This window comes from Pan troglodytes, chromosome 1 (assembly GCF_028858775.2).
Source record: "Pan troglodytes isolate AG18354 chromosome 1, NHGRI_mPanTro3-v2.0_pri, whole genome shotgun sequence".
Taxonomy (NCBI): domain Eukaryota; kingdom Metazoa; phylum Chordata; class Mammalia; order Primates; family Hominidae; genus Pan; species Pan troglodytes.
The window spans coordinates 193,436,299-193,456,164 of NC_072398.2; the positions used below are offsets into that span (position 1 = coordinate 193,436,299).

A 19,866-nucleotide genomic window follows, 5' to 3' on the forward strand; every position below is an offset into this window, starting at 1 on the left:
TATTTTGGGGTTTTGGTTTCTGAGCCCCAACAGCATTGCAGAAAGTTCAGTAAATAGAAGAGGAAAAGCTAATGATTTGAAAAGCTAATGATTTGCCCATGGGTTATCATCTCTGATTGCATTTCCATTTCTTCCTCCCTTCTATTTCCAAATGTAAATGTAATTATAGTTTGCACACAATTTTGTATCCTGCTTTATCGTTAACAAGTCAGGGTTTTTAAAGTTTGTAAATGGTTTACTAATGGCCACATAACACCCATTAATTTGGCTAACTTCCCTACTGCTGGTATTTACATTGTTTCCACGTTTTGTAATTACTAATAATGTGGCAACAAACAGCCTTGAGAGGTTTGCTTTTTCCCAGTTTTTGTTGTTGTTTGTTTTTGAGACATCTCGCTCTGTTGCCCAGGCTGGAGTGCAGTGGTGCGATCCCTGCTCACTGCAACCTGCGCCTCCAGTTCAAGTGATTCATTTGCCTCAGCCTCCCGAGTAACTGGGATTGCAGGTGCGCGCCACCACACCCGGCTAATTTTTGTATTTTTAGTAGAGACGGGGTTTTGCCGTGTTGGCCAGGCTGTTCTCTAACTCCTGACCTCAGTGATCCGCCAGCCTCGGCCTCCCAAAGTTCTGGGATTACAGGCGTGAGCCACCACTCCCAGCCAGAAGTTTGTTTTTGAAACGTGAAACTCCCGCCACCCAAGCCTGTCGCTGCGGCCACACCCACTAGGGAGTAGTCACGTGTTTAACCTTTGCCGCGAGGATTTCTGGGAGCCTGGGCACCCCGGAAGCGGAAGTCCAGGAGTTAAACTCGTCATTTCCTCCAGCTAGAGGAGCTCAACTGATCTGTTTTCTTTCGCTCAGCCAAAATCACAGAATGAAGGCGGTGAAGAGCGAACGGGAGCGAGGGAGCCGGCGAAGACACCGGGACGGGGACGTGGTGCTGCCGGCGGGGGTGGTGGTGAAGCAGGAGCGTCTCAGCCCAGAAGTCGCACCTCCCGCCCACCGCCGTCCGGACCACTCCGGTGGTAGCCCGTCTCCGCCGACCAGCGAGCCGGCCCGCCCGGGCCACCGCGGGAACCGAGCCCGAGGAGTTAGCCGGTAAGTGGGGGAGCAGTCCAGGATGGACATTGGGTTGGGCTCATTCAGAAAGGCGGGCAGGGCTAGCGTCCGAAACAGGTTTTGAATGGTGGGCGCAGCAGCCCGGACTTAATCCTGAGGGGCTGTTGAGAGTGATCCAGTCGTGCTTGTGTTATGCTTGCTCTGTCGCTTGCATTATAGCTCGGTGTTCAACGCCTAATGACTAACCGGCAGGATCCCACTCCTTCATTCTTGTGTTCCTAGCACTTCGAAGAGTGTGGCCCAACAGATAGCACTGATAATCTGTTAAATTGGATTGAGATTTTCCCCATCCCGCCCACAAATGGAGTGTGGGCGTTGTCTTTCCGGTTACCTGCCAGAAAGGTTTTCACATCAAGGTCTAAGCGAGCTACCTAACAGAAACTGGGGGAAAAAAAAAAGTTACTTCTTGCTAGACTCATTTATTTATGCATTCATTCACCATAGTTTTACTGAGTGCCTATTAAGTGTTAAAGACTGCCCTAGGTATTGGGGCTGCAAGGGTGATTCAGTTAGATGACCTTCACCGATGTCAAATTGGCTATGCTCTAACCCAGAGACATGATAAAAAAATAAACAAAATAGTTTCAGTTAGTAACAAGTATTATATTGATAGATTAAAACAGTAATGTGATAGTGAGAGATTGGAGAGAAGAGGGAGGAGGCCTCTCTAAAGAGGTACCATTTGAGCCCAGACCTGACTGATAAGAATGATCCAACCTCTTAAAGATCCAGGCAGAGGAAACAACATCTGCAAAGAACCTGAAGTAGAATGAATTATGATTGAAATGGGAAAAAGCCAGTGTCGGTGGATTATAGTGGTCAAGAAGGTGGGTGGTAGGAATGAGATGGCACAGGGAGGAAGTAGAACCACAGGATGGAGGGATTGTTATTGATGGTAGGGGTGTTGGTAGTGAAGGATAAAGAGTCAAGGGTGACTTACGGATGGTGATGCCAATCAGCGAGATGGCAAGGAGTAGGAGAGGAAAGGTTTTTGAAGGGTTGGGAATTAAGAGTTATGTTACCTAAGTGAGAAGGTTCAGTAGACAGTTGTCTATGTGAGTATGGAATGCAAGGGAGATGTTAGGGCTAGGAAAGTGAACCTCGTGACTCCTTTAATGTGACCGGCAGAGACCTTCACAAATGCGGTGTTTGTGTTAGTAGGTAAGCCTGATACTGGAAGCTAATTTTTATGGGGGAAGGGAAATTGCGATAAAATCCTGTGTACCATGCTCTGAATAGGTCCCCACCCAAAAAGAAAAACAAGGCCTCAGGGAGAAGAAGCAAGTCTCCTCGCAGTAAGAGAAACCGAAGTCCTCACCACTCAACAGTCAAAGTGAAGCAGGTAAGTGGATTGGGGTGTTTTGATGGGTCCAAATTGAGAGCCTTTTCCTATCACAGCTAAAGAGGAATGTGTGTGTGTGTTGTGTGTGTGCACACGTGGGCACGTACGCTTGCCTACATCTCTACTTGTACCTCCAATGGGCTTTTCTGAAAACTGGCTGTATTTATTTTTTCTGCTTGTTTGCTTAAATTAAACTTTTTATTTTGAGATTATTATTGGTTCACATGCAGTTGTCAGAAATAATTCAGGGAGATATACTCTCCCTGGTTTCTCCCAGTGGTAACATCTATTCATAACAGAACTGTGGTACAATATCATCATCAGAATATTGACATCGATATAGTCAAGATAACATTTCCTTCACCGCAAGGAATACCTCGTGTTGTCCTTTTGTAGCCAAACCCACTTATCTCCCACTTTTATCCTTCCTTAACTTCTGTCAACTTCTAATCTGTTCTTCATTTCTATAATTTTGTCATTTCAAGAATGTTATGTAAATGGAATCATACAGTATGTAACCTTTAGGATTGTCTTTTCATACTCAGCAGAATCCTTTGGAGATTGATTCAGGTTGCATCTCTCAGTAGTTAGTTCCATTTCATTGCTGAGTGGTATCCAAATGGCATGGATTTAGCCACTTACTCATAAAAGAACATCCAGATGTTTCCATTTTTTGGCTATTACACATAAAGCTGCTATATAGACATTTGTGTACAGGTTTTTATGTGAACGTTAAGAGTTCATTTCTCTGGGATAAATGCTCAGGAGTACAATTGCTGGATTGTACGGTAGTTGCAGGTTTAATTCTTTTAAGAAATTGCCAGACTGTTTTCCAGAGTGGCTGTATTAGTTTACCTAGGGCCACCATAATGAAATACCATAGAGTAGGTGGCTTAAACAACAGAAATTCATTTTCTTGTAGTTCTGGGGCTAAAAGTCAAAAATTAGGGTGTTAGCAGGTTTGGAATCTCCTGAAAAAAAATCCTCTGTCCTTGGATTGCAGATGGCTACCTCTTTGCTATATCCTCAAATGATCTTTCTTCTGTCCTGTTGTCTTTTCTCAGCCATATTGGATTAGGGCCCTACCCGCATTTTAACTTAACCAGCTCTTTAAAGACCTCATCTCCAAAAAGTTATTAATACATTCTGAGGTACTTGGGTTTGGTACTTTAACATGCTAATTTTGGAGGGTACAATTTAGTCCGTAATAGTGGCTGTATCATTTTATATTCCCACCAGCAATGTATGAATGATCCGGTTTCCCTGTATCTTTATCAGCATTTCAAGTTATCGCTTTATTTTAGCCATTCTGATAGGCGTGTAGTGGTATTTCATTGTGATTTTAATTTGCTTTTTCCTTTTTTTTTTTTTTTTTTTTTTGAGACAGAGTCTGGCTCTGTCACCCAGGCTGGAGTGCAGTGGCACGATCTCGGCTCACTGCGACCTCCGCCTTCTGAGTTCAAACGATTCTCCTGCCTCAGCTTCCCGTAATTTGCATTTTCCTAATGGCTTATGATATTGGACATCTTTTCTTTGTGTGTCAGTGTGTGTGTGTGTGTGTGTGTGTGTGTGTGTCACCTGGGCTGGAGTGCAATGGCGTGATCTTGGCTCACTGCAATCTCCCCTTCCCAGGTTCAAGTGATTCTCCTGCCTCAGCCCCCCGAGTAGCTGGGATTACAGATGCCCACCACCACGCCCAGCTAATTTTTTGTATTTTTAGTACAGAAAGGGTTTCACTGTGTTGGCCAGGCTGGTCTCAAACTTCTGACCTCGTGATCTGCCTGCCTCAGCCTCCCGAAGTGCTGGGATTACAAGCGTGAGCCACTGCACCTGGCCTTGGACATCTTTTCATGTGCTTATTTGCCATCTATATGTATCTTCTCAGGTGCAATGTCTCATGTCTTTTGCCTGTTTTTTTTTTATTTTTTATTTTTTATTTTTTGAGATGGAGTTTCACTCTTGTTGCCCAGGCTGGAGTGTAATGGTGCAATCTCAGCTCATTGCAACCTCAGCCTCCCAGGTTCAAGGGATTCTCCTGCCTCAGCCTCCCAAGTAGCTGAGATTACAGGCTCGTGCCACCATGCCCAGCTAATTTTTGTATTTTTAGTAGAGATGGGGTTTCGTCATTTTGACCAGGCTGGTCCTGAACTCCTGACCTCTGGTGATCCACCTGCCTCAGCCTCCCAAAGTGCTGGGATTACAGCAAAGTGAGCCACCATGCCCGGCTATCTTTTGCCTGTTTTCTAATACTATTATTTGCTTTTTTACTGTTTGGTGTTTAAGAATTCTTTTTATATTGTGGATACTAGCCCTTTGGGGATAAATGGTTTACAAATATTTTTTCCCAGTCTGTAGCTGTCTTCATTTTCTTAACAGGGTTTATCTCAGAGCAAAAGTTTTTAATTTCAATGAAGTCCAGCTTATCTGTTTTTCCTTTTATGGATTGTGCTTTTGATGTCATGGCTAAGAACTTTTTGCCTAGCCCTAAATCTCCGAAATTTTCTCCTAAATTTTTTTTCTTAAAAGTCCATGATCTGCTTTCAGTTTCTTTTCAGGGTTTCAGGGTTTTTGTTTTGTTTTGTTTCGTTTTGTTTTTGTTTTTGTTTTGTTTTTGTTTTTGTTTTTTTTGCCTATGAATGTCCACTTGCATCAACACCATTTGTTGAAAAGACCATCTTTCCTCCAATGAATTACTTTTGCTCTTTTGTCAAAAATAAGTTGGGCATATTTGTGTGGGTCTATTTCTGGGATCTCTGTTCTGTTTCATTTGTCAGTGTCTGTCACTCTGCCAATACCACACAGTCTTGATTACTATAGCTATATAATAAGTCTTGAAATTGTATGGACTGATTTTTCCCATTGTAGTCTTCTTTATAAAAATTGCTTTAGCTATTCAACTTCTTTTTTCATCCATGTAAGTTTTAGAACAATCTTGCCTCTATTTTTAAAAAGTCTGGGCCGGTCACAGCGACTCATGCCTGTAATCCCAACACTTTGGGAGGCTGAGGTGGGCAGATCACTTGAGCTCAGGAGCTCCAGACCAGCCTGGGCAACATGGTGAAACCCATCTGTACAAAAAATACAAAAATTAATTGGGCGTGGTGGCATGCCTGTGGTCCCAGCTACTCAGGAGGCTGAGTAGCTCCTGAGTGGGAGGATTACTTGAGCCTAGGAGGTTGAGGCTGCGGTGAACAGTGATCATACCACTGCACTCCAGCCTGGGCGACAGAGTGAGATCTGAAAGAAAAGTCTTGCTAGGATTTTGATAGGATTTGTGTTAAACTGGCGTTTGGGGGCAATAATTGACTTTTTACTATGTTAAATCTTCTAATCCATGAACATTGTGTATCTCCCCTTTTATTTAGATCATCTTTGATATCTTTTATCAGTGGTTGTAGTTTTCAGCTTATAAATCCTATACATATTTCTTTGTGGAATGATTATAAAGGGTATTTTAAATGAGTGTCCAAATGTTCATTGTTACTATATAGAAATATAATTCATTTTTGTGTGTTTATCTTCATCCTATATCCTTGCTGAACTAATGTATTCTAGTTTTTTTTTTTTTTTAAGATTACTTGGGATTTTCTACGTAGACAATCATATCTACAAATAGGGACAGTTTTATTTCTTCCTTTACAATCTGAATGCATTTTATTTCCTTTTGTTGTTTGCATTAGTCCGTTTTCATGCTGTTGATAAAGACATACCCGAGACCCGGCGATTTACAAAAGAAAGAGGTTTAATGGACTTACAGTTCCACATGGCTGGAGAGGCCTCACAATCATGGCGGGAAGCAAGGAGGAGCAAATCACACGGATGGCGTCAGGCAAGGAGAGATAAAAGAGTAATGAGAGCAGACACTCTTGCCTTATTCTTAATTTTGAGGGATGAGAATTCAGTCGTCTTTTTTTTTTTTTTTTCTTTTTTTTTGAGACGGAGTCTCGTTCTGTTGCCCAGGCTGGAGTGGCGCAATCTCTGCTCACTGCAGCCTCCGCCTCCTGGGTTCAAGGGATTCTCCTGCCTCAGCCTCCCAAGTAACTGGGATTAGAGTCTGGGCCGATCACAGTGGCTCATGCCTGTAATCCCAGCACTTTGGGAGGCCGAGGCGGGTGGATCACCTGAGGTCAGGAGACCAGCCTGGCCAACATGGTGAAACCTCGTCTCTACTAAAAATACAAAAATTAGCTGGGTGTGGTGGTGGGCGCGTGTAATCCCAGCTACTTGGGAGGCTGAGGCAGGAGAATCACTTGAACCTGGGAGGCGGGGATTATAGTGAGCCAAGATCGCACCACTGCACTCCAGCCTGGGTGACAGAGCAAGACTGTTTTAAAAAAAAAAGCAAATTTTAAAAGACAAATAACAGTATAACAACTATTTATATAGCATTTACATTGTATTAGGTATTATAAATAACCTAGTGATGATTTAAAGTATACAGGAGGATATTCACAGATTTTTATATAAGGAACTTGAGCATCCTAAGATATCTTTTTTTTTTTTGATATGGAGTCTCGCTGCGTTGCCCAGGCTGGAGTGCAGTAGTGTGATCTCAGCTTACTGCAAGCTCCGCCTCCCGGGGTTCACGCCATTCTCCTGCCTCAGCCTCCTGAGTAGCTGGGACTACAGGCGCCCGCCACCATGCCCGGCTAATTTTTTTGTATTTTTTTTTTAGTAGAGACAGGGTTTCACTATGTTAGCCAGGATGGTCTCCATCTCCTGACCTCGTAATCCACCTGCCTCGGCCTCCCAAAGTGCTGGGATTACAGGCATGAGTCACTGCACCTGGCCCTGAGATAATCTTTTTTATCCACTGGGGATCCTGGAACCAATCTCCTGAGGATACCAAATGATTACTTTATTCTTTTCTCAACCTCTGAACCACCATTTTGTGTTTTTTTTTTGGTTGTTGTTGTTGTTTGTTTGGTGAAGTGTTGCTCTGTTGCCCAGGCTAGAGTGCAGTAGTGTGATCTTGGCTCACTGCAATCTTTGCCTCCTGGGTTCAAGCGATTCTCGTGCCTCAACCTCCCCAGTAGCTAGGATTACAGGCACGTGCCACCATGCCCGGCTAATTTTTGTATTTTTAGTAGAGACGGGGTTTCACCATGTTGGCCAGGCTGGTCTCAAACTCCTGACCTCAAGTGATCCACCTGCCTCAGCCTCCCAAAGTGCTGGGATTACAGATATGAACCACCGTACCCAACTGAACCACCATTTTCGAAACAAATGTATTGATTACATGCTCATTGTAATAATACAGAGGTATGTAAAATATAAAATGAGAGTATGGTTTACTTCTCTCGTCCCCAAAATTGCACCACCTCCTCAACCAAAAAACCTCCACCTCACTTGCCAGAGGTAATCACTATGATATAGACTCTCTGTCCATCATCACATGGCCTTCTCCCATGAATCTATCTCTTCTCTTCCAAGGTCACCAGTCACGTGGGATTAATGACCTATATTACTGCAGTATGACCTTAATTTATTACATCTGCAGTGACCCTCTTTCTAAATAAGGGAGAGAGAAACATTTGAGACTCACCTGCATATAGGTATATGTAAAGTGTTAGGATTAGATGAAAATTATTAAGGAAATGACTGTAGATAGAAGAACAACCAACAAAGGACTGAATCCAGGGGCGATCCAGTGTGAAGAAATTGCAGTGACATCAGCAAAGAAGACTGGAAAGAAAGAGAAGCAAGAGAATCTGGTAACTTGAAGCCATTAGAAGGAAGTGTGTTGAGGATAGAGTGATTAACTCTGTTAGATGCTGCTGATAGTTAAGTGAAATGAAGACTGAGAATTGGCCACTGGATTTAGCAACATGGAGGTCATTGGTGATCTTGACCAGCAATTTTAGTGGAGTAATAAGGGTGAGACCTGATTGGAGGGGTTCAAGGGAAGACAGAGGAGAGGAATTGGGAACTGAATTTTTAAAAACAATACTTTTTCTTTCTTTCTTTCTCTCTTTTTTTTTTTTTTTTTTTTTTTTTTTTGAAACAGAGTCTCACTCCGTCACCCAGGCTGGAGTGCAGTGGTGCAATCTTGGCTCACTGCAACCTCCACTTCTGGCGTTCAAGTGATTCTTCTGCCCCAGCCTCCCGAGTAGCTGGGACTATAGGCACGTGCCACCACATCCAGCTAATTTTTGTATTTTTAGTAGAGATGGGATTTCACCATGTTGGCCAGGCTGGTCTTGAATCCCTGACCTCAAGTGATCCACCCACCTCAGCCTCCCAAAGTGCTAGAATTACAGACAGAAGCCACCACACCCGGCCGTTATGGCTTATTATAATGACTCTTAATAAGGGATAAAGGACATGATGAGATTAGTCCTGGTGAACTCAAGGCAGATAGGAGTGGCAAGCTTGTAAATGTTTTGGAGTAGGAAGGGTGGTTGTCTGAGGCTCTCTCTTGATGCATGTCTGTGCTAGGCTAGGAAGTCTAGAAAAACTGAGTCCCACTCTAAGCAAGCAGCCCTTCACTTGAGCCCTGTGTATGGCAGGGAGCAGGGGAGGGGGTCTTAGTCCCAGTGCTTCCACTTTTAGGGTATTGCGAATAATGCTGCAATGAACATGGGTGCTCAAGTATCTATTTGAGACCCTGCTTTCATTTGTTTGGGATATCCAGAAATGGGATTGCTGGATCATATGGCGATTCTATTTTTTAATTTTTTATGGAACCACTGTACTGTTTTCCGCACTAACTATACCATTTTACATTCCCACCAGCAGTGTACAAGGGTTCTGATTTTTCCACATCTTTGCCAATACTTGTTATTTTCAGTTTTTTGATAGTAGCCATCCTAATGGGTGTGGAGTCACCTAAATTTTTAGTTTTTAATTTTATTTTTATTATTATTTTTAGAGAGGGCGGCGGGTGGGTCTCACTATGTTACCCAGGCTGGTCTCGAACTCCTGGACGCAAGTGATCCACCCGCCTCGGCCTTCCAAAGTGCTGGGATTACAGGTGGGAGCCACTGCGTCCTGCCTGCCTAATCATTTTTATTATTATTATGTATTTTTAAAATTAGGGGCCATGCTAATTTTTGTGTCATTCTAATTTTCTCTCTAATCATTTTGAAAGTCTCTTACTGCTCTCTGCTTTAAAATTTTTAACCTTAATTATCTGTAAACATTTTTGTACCTTACCTAGTCCATAACAAGAAGTTTTTTTCTTTGGTTTTTTTTTTTTTGGTGGGGGCGGGGGGTACCAAATTTCTTTATTTGAAGGAATGGTGCAAATCAACTTAAGTGGATGTTTTGGTACAACTTATAGAAAAGGTAAAGGAGACCCCAACATGCATGCACTGCCTTGGTGACCAGGGAAGTCACCCCATGGCTATGGGGAAATTAGCCTAAGGCTTAGCTTTCATTATCACTGTCTCCCGGGGTGTGCTTGTCAGAGAAATATTCTGCCAAGCCAGATTCGGGTGCCCTCATCTTGCGCAAGTTGGTCACATGGTCACCCAATTCTTGATGGATTTCACCTGCTCATTCAGGTAATGTGTTTCAGTGAAGTCACACAAATGGGGGTAATTTTGTCGGTGGCCAGTTTGTGTAGGTCCAGTAGTGACTGATTCCCAAGTTTTTCCAAATGTAATGCATGCTCCATCGCATTCAGCCTGCTCTCCCAGTCATCATGGTCTGGTTTCTTGAAGTCCCGAAGGAAGATTCAGCCACCTCATTGGTTCTGCAGCTTCATCAGTTTCTTGGCATGTTCCCTCTCCTCATGAGATTGGTGAAGAAAGTATTTGGCAAAGTTCTTCAAAGCCACATCATCGTGGTCAAAGTAGTAAGACATGGACAGGTAGATGTAGGAGGCATAGAGCTCCACGTTGATCTGGCGGTTGATGGCGGTAGTTCTGGCGCACCTGCGAGGGGGACGCGCAGTCGTCATGATGGTGGCCACGGTGGCTGCGCGGCGGTGGCTGCACGGCGCTGGAGTGGCGGCGGGGGCCTTGGGACAGTCAGAGGGCCCAGTGAAGAGGTAACAGAGGGCTAGCTATGGGCGGCCAGCCGGAGTGGGGTACGAGTGCCTGGTTCCGTCCAAGCGCTGTTGAACCAGGAAACTCCAGGGACTTTCCGCAAAGAACGTCTCATTTTTTTCTTTTTGAAACAAGAATACACAACAACATTTTTGTACATGAATGAAGTCCTTGGGGATCTACATCTATAAGACTTGTTTCTTTCTTTCTTTTTTTTTTTTTTTGAGACAGAGTCTCATTCTGTCCACCCAGGCTGGAGTGCAGTGGCGTGATCTCGGCTCACTGCAACCTCCGCCCTCCGAGTTCAAGTGATTCTCCTGCCTCAGCCTCCCAAGTAGCTGGGATTACAGGCGCCTGCCACCGCGCCCTTCTAATTTTTTGTATTTTTAGTACAGACAGGGTTTCACCATCTTGGCCAGGCTGGTCTTGAACTCCTGACCTTGTGATCCACCCACCTCAGCCTCCCAAAGTGCTAGGATTACAGGCATGAGCCACTTCGCCCGGCCTCTTGTTTCTTTTTTTTTTGAGACGGAGTCTCTCTTTGTCGTTCAGGCTACAATGCAGTGGCTCCATCTCTGTTCACTGCAACCTCCACTTCTGGGTTCAAGTGATTCTCCTGCCTCAGCCTCCCGAGTAGCTGGGATTACAGGCATGCGCTACCACACCTGGCTAATTTTTGCATTTTTAGTAGAGACGGTTTCACCATGTTGACCAGGCTGGTCTTGAACTCCTGACCAACCTCAAGTGACCCGCCCCCCCCTTGCCCTCCCAAAGTGCTGGGATTACAGGCGTGAGCCACCATGCCCAGCCTATAAGACTTGTTTCTGCTGCCTCTCATGCTCAGTGGCTTGTTTCCATTTCCTTGTGTGTGTCTAGTATTCTTTAGTATTTGAGCTTATGCTTAGGGCTCAAATTTTTTTTTTTTTTTTTACCCCCCTTTGGAGATTTTTTTCTCATTGGAGATTTTGCCTTGCTTATTGAAAGCCCAACAATGCATTAAAAATGTAATAAGTATCTAGTTAAATTACAGTGGGAACATCTCTCCAAGTAGCTCATCTGCCAAGTCTATATATAGAAATGTGGTCTTATTGTGAAACTTGCCCCTTCTCTTTTTTCCCCTCCCATTTAACAATATATTAGATATCTTTCTATGTCATTATCTCATTCTTTTTCATGGCTGTGAAGTATTCCTTTGTATGAATAGATAATAATTTAACCATTCTACCATTGCAGGACATTAGGTTGTTTCCAGTTTTTTTTTTAAATTACGAAATTACAGTAAACACATTCATATGTATGTCTTTGTGCGTTTCTGCTAGTATTTCTGTAGGATTGATTTCTATAAGTGGCATTAGTGGTTGATGAGATTTTGATTAAATAATGTCAAATTGACCTAAATAGGCTATGCTAGTTTATACCTGTACCAGCAGTGGCTGAAAATACCCATTTTTCCTGTACCTTCTTTTTTGACTCTAGATATTATTGATCTTTTTAATTTTACTAATTAAGGAGAGAAAATTCATATTTCTTTTAGAATTTGATGCTTTGGTTATTAGGGTAAGCATATCTTCATGTATTTATTGGACATGTAATTCTTTTTTTTTTTTTTCAAGACAGGGTCTCTGTTGCCAAGGCTGGACTGCAGTGGTATGATCATAGCTCACTTCAGCCTCGACCTCCTGGGCTCAAGTGATCATCCCACCTCAAATTCCGAAATAGCTGAGATTACAGGTGCACGCTGTCGTGCCTGGCTAATTTTTGTATTTTTTGTAGAAATGGGGTTTTGCCATGTTGCCCTGAGCTTAAGCTGTTCTCCTGCCTTGGCTTCCCAAAGTGCTGGGATTACAGGCGTGACCCACTGTGCCCGGCCCTTGGACATTTATTTCTTCTGAAAATTGTTCATTTTTCTGTTCTTTTTTTATTTTTGAGACAGAGTCTTGCTCTGTCATCCAGGCTGGAGTGCAGTGGTGGAATCTTGGCTTACTGCAATCTCTGCCTCCCAGGCTCAAGCGATCCTCCCACCTCAGCTTTCCGAGTAGCTGGGACTACAGGCATGCACCACTGTGCCCAGCTAATTTTTGTATTTTTAGTAGAGACAGAGTTTCGCCATGTTGCCCAGGCTGGTCTCAAATTCCTGGGCTCAAGCGATCCATCGCCTTGGCCTCCCAAAGTGCTGGGATTACAAGTGTGAGCCACTAGCACCTGACCATTTATCAGTTTCTCTGTTGAATTATTTCTTATTGATATATTAATATGCAGTAGTCTCCCCTTATCTGTGGTTTCACTTTCTGCATCTGAAAATATTAAATGGAAAACTCCAGAAAAAAACAACTCATAAAATTTAAATTGGTCACTATCCTGAGTCACTTGGTATAAACTTCTGCTGTTCCACCAGGAACATGAATCCTTCCTTTGTCTGGTGTATCTGTGCTGTATGCGCTACCTGCCTGTCCATCACTTAGTAGCCATCCTGATTTTCAGAAAACTGTTGCAGTTTGCAGTGCTTGGATTCAAGTAACCTTTATTTTATTTAGTAGTGGCCCCAAAATGCAATAGTAGTGATTTTGGCAATTAGGAATGCTAAAGAGAAGCTGTAAAGTGCTTCCTTTAAACGAAAAGTTGAAAGTTCTCAACTTAAAGAAATTAAAACAAAAAAAAACTTTTCAAATCATATATTGAAGTTGCTAAGATCGATAGTAAGAATGAATCTTCTATTGTGAAATTATGGAGAAGGAAAAAGAAATTCATGCTAGTTTTGCTGTTGTACCTCATACTGTAAAAGTTATAGCCACAGTTCACAAGTGCTTAGTTAAGATGGAAAAGGCATTACATTTGTGGGTGGAAGACATGAACAGAAATGTGTTGCATTTGATGGCAGTCGGGTTCGGTACTATCCGTGGTTTCAGCCATCCACCATACTTAAAATGTATCCCCCTGGGACTACTGTATGGTTTGTGTTGCAAACATTTTCTACCAGGCTGAATTTTTTTTTTTTTTTTTTTTTTTTTTTTTTTTTTTTTGAGAAGGAGTTTCACTCTTGTTGCCCAGGCTGGAGTGTAATGGCGTGATCTCGGCTCACTGCAACCTCTGCCTCCCAGGTTCAAGCGATTCTCCTGCCTTAGCCTCCTGAGTAGCTAGGATTACAGGCATGTGCCACCACACCTGGCTAATTTTGTATTTTTAGTAGAGACAGGGTTTCATCATGTTGGTCAGGCTGGTCTGGAACTCCTGACCTCAGGTGATCCACCCGCCTTGGTCTCCCAAAGTGCTGGGATTACAGGCTTGAGCCACCATGCCTGGCCTAGGCTGATTTTCAATGCTGTCTTTTTCAAGAAATCATGGTATGTTTCTCCATTTCTTCAGATCTTTAAAAAACATCTATTTTAATGAATTTTTACAGATTTCTTCTTATATGTCTTTCATGTTTCTTAAGTTTATTCCTAGGTATTGAATTCTTTTTTTTAACTGTGGAAGTAGGATTTAAAAACTTACTATTATATTTTCACTTTTGGCATGAGAGAAAGCTAGTTTCTTTCTTTACATATCTTGTACCTGACTACTTAACTCTTAGTTCTATTTTCTGTATATTCTTCCCTGTAAGTTTGCCCATAGTTACCTTTGTTCTGAAAAGGAGGGAATTATTTGTCCTTCTCCTTTCTGGACTAAATAGTCTCTTGTTTTTAGGGCTGTGGACCTGGACTTGTGCTATTAGGGCTATAGTTGAATAGCAGCATGGGATATCATCTTTGTGGCCTTGCAAGGGAACATAACCACCAGACATAATCTTATTTCTGTGGGAAATGTTGTTCTAAATGCCAAAGTCCAAATTACAAGACTTTTTGCATGCACTTCGTTCAAAAAGAACAAGATTTGGGCTGCCTTTAGATTGTGCACTGCGTTTAAATTACAGAATCTGTTTGAATTTCAGGAGCGTGAGGATCATCCCCGGAGAGGACGGGAGGATCGGCAGCACAGGGAACCATCAGAACAGGAACACAGGAGAGCTAGGAACAGTGACCGGGACAGACACCGGGGCCATTCCCACCAAAGGAGAACGTCTAACGAGAGGCCTGGGAGTGGGCAGGGTCAGGGACGGGATCGAGACACTCAGAACCTGCAGGCTCAGGAAGAAGAGCGGGAGTTTTATAATGCCAGGCGACGGGAGCATCGCCAGAGGAATGACGTTGGTGGTGGCGGCAGTGAGTCTCAGGAGTTGGTTCCTCGGCCTGGTGGCAACAACAAAGAAAAAGAGGTGCCCGCTAAAGAAAAACCAAGCTTTGAACTTTCTGGGGCACTTCTTGAGGACACCAACACTTTCCGGGGTGTAGTCATTAAATATAGTGAGCCCCCAGAAGCACGTATCCCCAAAAAACGGTGGCGTCTCTACCCATTTAAAAATGATGAGGTGCTTCCAGTCATGTACATACATCGACAGAGTGCGTACCTACTGGGTCGACACCGCCGCATTGCAGACATTCCAATTGATCACCCGTCTTGTTCAAAGCAGCATGCAGTCTTTCAATATCGGTAAGTAACATGGAGGAAGAAACTGTAATGTGAGCAGAAACAATCGCTTAGTTAGGATTACTAAGATTTTTGTTCATGTTTATGCAGAAGAATCCCATACCCCTCATATCTTATCTAAAGAGTATTGTTAATCTAACTGCCCTTTAAATAACTGCTTACATATTTATAAGAACATTAAACTTTTAATCTATTTTTTATTTTTTTTGTGACAAGGTCTCACTCTGTCACCCAGTCTAGAGTGCAGTGGAGCAAACACAGCTCACTCCAGCGGCAACCTCCTGGGCTCAAATGATTGTCTCCTGCCTTGGCCTCCTGAGTAACTGGGACCACAGGCGTGTGCCTCTGTGCCCAGCTAATTTTGAAACTGGATCTTGATAGTTTGCATGGGACATCTGTGATGATTCTCACAACAATCCTGTGAGAAGGATAGGATAGATTTTTTGTTTTTTGAGACAGAGTCTCGTTCTGTGCCCAGGCTGGAGTGCAGTGGCGCGATCTCAACTCACTGCAACCTCTGCATCCCGGGTTCAAGTGATTCCCCTGCCTCAGCCTCCCGAGCAGCTGAGAGTACAGGCACACACCAGCACACCCAGCTAATTTTTGTATTTTTAGTAGAGATGGGGTTTCATTGTATTGGCCAGGCTGGTCTTGAACTCCTGACCTCGTGATCCGCCTGCCTTGGCCTTCCAAAGTGCTGAGATTACAGGTGTGAGCCACTGCGGCTGGCCCGTTTTGTTTGTTTGTTTTTTAACATGGTCTCCTGACTTCGAATGGACACGTATTTATATCCCCATTTGACAGATGAGAAGACTGAAGCCCAGCAAAACCAAGTGACTTGCCTAACAAATGATCACTATAGTACAGTGGTCCCCAACCTTTTTGGCACCAAGGACCAGTTTCATGGAAGACAGTTTTTCCATGGAACCAGGGGAATTCGGGATGATTCAAGTGCATTACATTTATTGTGCACTTTATTTTCTAATACTATCACATTGTAATATATAATGTAATAATTATACAACTCACCATAATCTAGAATCAGTGGAAGCCCTGAGCTTGTTTTCCTGCAGCTCGATGGTCCCATCTGGGGGTGATGGGTGACAGTGACAGATCAGGCATTAGATTCTCGTAAGGAGCGCGCAACCTAGATCCCACCTGTGCACAGTTCACAATAGGGTTCATGCTCCTACGAGACTCTAATGCCACTGCTGATCTGACAGGAGGCGGAGCTCAGGCAATAATAATTCGAGTGATGGGGAGCAGCTGAAAATACAGATGAAGTTTGGCTCGCTTGCCTGCTTGCCCGCTGCTCACCTCTTGCTGTGCGGTTCGGTTCCTAACAGGCCACGGACTGGTACCAGTCCATGGCCCAGGAGCTGGGGACCCCTGCCATAGTAGAACTCTGGCTCAAATATAGCTCCCTTGACTCTGAAGTCCAAGTGCACTTTTTTTCCCATTTGGACAGGAACTAAAATATATTGAAATATAGGTTAAAGAAACATGTTGATTATAAACAACAGAAAAAAATGTATTTTCTTAACCACAGCAAGAGACATTGGATTCTGCATTTCCACCTTTTGATCTACCATGGATTCTCCCCACCTTCCAGCAACTCATTCTCACCTTTTTTTTTTTTTGAGACAGAGTCTCGCTCTGTTGCCCAGGCTGGAGTGCAGTGGCGTGATCTCGGCTCACTGCAACCTCTGCCTCCTGGGTTCACGCCATTCTCGTGCCTCAACCTCCCGAGTAGCTGGCTCCACAGGCGCCCGCCACCATACCTCCCTAATTTTTTTGTATTTTTAGTAGAGACGGGGTTTCACCATGTTAGCCAGGATGGTCTCCATCTCCTGACCTCGTGATCCGCCCGCCTCGGCCTCCCAAAGTGCTGGGATTACAGGCGTGAGCCACCGCGCCCAGTCCATTCTCACCTTTTCTAAGTATATTTAAACTTCCAATTTTCCTTCCCAGGGCCATGCTTTCCCCTTGATTTCTTTGATTCCCTAGAATTTTAACTTGAATTGTGCTCAAGCCAGGTTATTTACGTCATCTAGGCTATCTTAGCAAAGAGCTTTAGAGAAGCTGGATGATCTGAGGCAGAAGTTTGCTCACAGGTTTCTCCTTTTTTTCTGCTAGGCTTGTGGAATATACCCGTGCTGATGGCACAGTTGGCCGAAGAGTGAAGCCCTACATCATTGACCTTGGCTCAGGCAATGGAACCTTCTTAAACAACAAACGTATTGAGCCACAGAGATACTATGAACTAAAAGAAAAGGATGTACTCAAATTTGGATTCAGTAGCAGAGAATACGTCTTGCTCCATGAGTCGTCGGACACTTCTGAAATAGACAGGAAAGACGACGAGGATGAGGAGGAGGAGGAAGAAGTGTCTGACAGCTAGCAAACTAAGAACCCAAACTATTGATACACGTTTTCCTTCTTGGAAGGCTTTGATTGACTCAGAGAGCACTATGGTGCTCTCTGTAATGCCTCTTACTGCCTTAAGTCTTTCCTCTGTTGCTGACCAGATTGTGTTACCATTTGAATACACTGACTAATGTTTGTTAAACTTTTTCTGTGGCACCTTGGCCACATGCCTGCAGGCATTTGTTTTCAGAACAGTCTCACCAATTACAACACACCGTGTTTTAGTAGAAGTGTTGTGGTTTTAGTTGGTGCTTTCAGAACTGCTGCCTAGGAAACTATAAACCCTTGGTTAAGGGGAAATCATGGCTTGTTCTCTTTGTACAGTTACTTTATTTATATAGGTGTTCAGCTTTGTGGACCAGGTGTTTTTCTTTTGGGGCGAACCCCTGAGCAGAGAATCTTACTAGGCTTTGGTTATCACCAAAACAACCTCCAGTATATACCAAAGCTTTGACTTGGTTGAGCTCTTGAGCTTAGAAGTTGATTTTGCACTTATTTTTTTGGGGGGTGGGAATGTACTGCAGTCAGTAAACATTATTGACTGTTTAACTTAAACAGATGCTTTATGGCACCTGCTCAAGCCCATGACTGTACAGAAGGATCCTGGTTGCTACCAGTGGGTGCTGATTCAGCATCACAAGTGACTGAAATTGGCTGTGGATCTGTTCTTTGTGAAAGAATTCCTGATTTCTCCATGGAGCATGTACACAATTTTGATCATATTAACTGTACTTCAGTTTTGCATTTTTATTCAAATGTTATCTTTTTTCTTTGAGAAATAAACTGTCACTGATGTGACAGCGTTCTTTCTTTATTCTAATAACATGTATAGATCTAAAGCAGGTTGTGTTGTTTACATGTTTCTACACATTTCATCCTTTAAAAAATTGTTGAGAGAGGTTGTATTTACCTTCCGAAGGTTGGAAAGCAGGGGAATTTCCCAGTGTCCTAGTTTTCCACCAGAGGAATATGTGTAAGTAGCAAAGTATTTGCTGCTTACATATAGTGTGTATGTATGTATATATGTAAATTGTGTGTTAAAGAGCTGATACTGATTTTCATATGACAATGTTAGGCAAAGGCCTCCCTGCATTTGAAGAGCAGGTTTTCATTTATATGTATTTTTGGGATAAAAAAATAAAATTTGTAAATATAGCCCCATTTCAAAGAGTAATGCTTTCCTAGCGTAGAGGACCTTGTGTTCATAGGTCTGTTTGCTGCTAATGGAGCCTTCTGTCAGTACTTTTGAGATAAAAGTAGGTAGCTGTTTTAGAGTGTTGTGGGGCAGGTTATATCGTTGGCCTCCAAGTCAGTGGAATAGCAGATGGTGACATGGAGGTGGGTTGTGGGGAAAGGTGGTGAAGCAGCTCAGTGTTACTACTAATTGTTCCTCTTGGGTTGAGACTTAGGATACTATTAAATTTGATTGTTTTCCATTGTTTTTATACCCATGTGTGCTCAGGGCTAAAGATTGGCTAGTGGGAGGGGCAGCTGACTAATGTTCATTCAGAAGAAGTTAAAAGATCCTTTGAAAAGTGAACACTTAATAAGGTCATTAGATGAAACGTAAGTTGGGCCGGGCATGGGCACAGTGGCTCATGCCTGTAATCCCAACACTTTCAGAGGCTGAGGTGGGCAGATCATCTGAGGTCAGGAGTTCAAGACCAACCTGGCCAACATGGTGAAACCCCATCTCTACTAAAAATACAAAAATTAGCTGGGCGTGGTGGCGCATGCCTGTTTTAATCTCAGCTACTCGGGAGGCTGAGGCAGGAGAATCGCTTGAACCCGGGAGGTGGAAGTTGCAGCGAGCTGAGATTGTGCCACTGCACTCCAGCCTGGGTGACAGCGAGACTCTGTCTCAGAAAAAAAAAAAAAAAAAAGGTAAGTTGAAGAACGTGTTCTACATTGGCCACTGTAACTGCTATTTTCTTCATTTTGGTATGTGCCATAGATCATATATATGTGCTTGTCTGAAAAGTAGGTTTGTTTGGATGAACTTTTCTCTTGATCCAGACTGACGGTTTTCTCTTGAGGGTTTAAGCACTAATCTGGTATCTTACTCTAGGATCTCCTTGTTCAGTCTGTGCTGCAGTAGCACTACTTTGTGGTAACCTTGAGTTTTGCTACAAACTTCATCCTGGTGGGCACTGTGATAGATGACCACTTTGCCTACATTTTTCAGTAAGAAGTCCTAATTGTTTAGTCAGTTTTTATTTTAGTAGAGGAATAACGTCCTGGATTAAGAAATTCTTTATGCCACATATCTGAGAAGGTGGGTTTTTTTGTTGGTTTGTTTGTTTTGAGATGGCGTCTCACTCTGTCGCCCAGGCTGGAGTGCAGTGGCACCATCTTGGCTCACTGCAACCTCCGCCTCCCAGTTTCAAGCGATTCTCCTGCCTCAGCCTCCCAAGTAGCTGGGACTACAGGCACCTGTCACCAAGCCTGGCTAATTTATATATA

General features: G+C 43.3%; 1 protein-coding gene across 2 annotated transcripts; it reads left to right on the forward strand.

Moving 5' to 3' along the window:
• Positions 1-735: 735 nt before the first annotated feature.
• SNIP1 (Smad nuclear interacting protein 1) lies at positions 736-18,564 on the forward strand. 2 transcript variants are annotated; one of them, XM_513324.7, is made up of 4 exons: positions 736-1,098; positions 2,359-2,461; positions 14,381-14,979; positions 17,113-18,564. In XM_513324.7, exons 1-4 carry the CDS (start codon positions 875-877, stop codon positions 17,375-17,377), a joined length of 1,191 nt encoding a protein of 396 aa, XP_513324.2. In that variant the 5' UTR covers positions 736-874; the 3' UTR covers positions 17,378-18,564. The 2 variants fall into 2 exon arrangements, with proteins under 2 accessions (XP_513324.2, XP_016814938.1); XM_016959449.4 differs by lacking the exons at positions 736-1,098; positions 2,359-2,461 and adding an exon at positions 8,443-10,454.
• Positions 18,565-19,866: the final 1,302 nt, after the last annotated feature.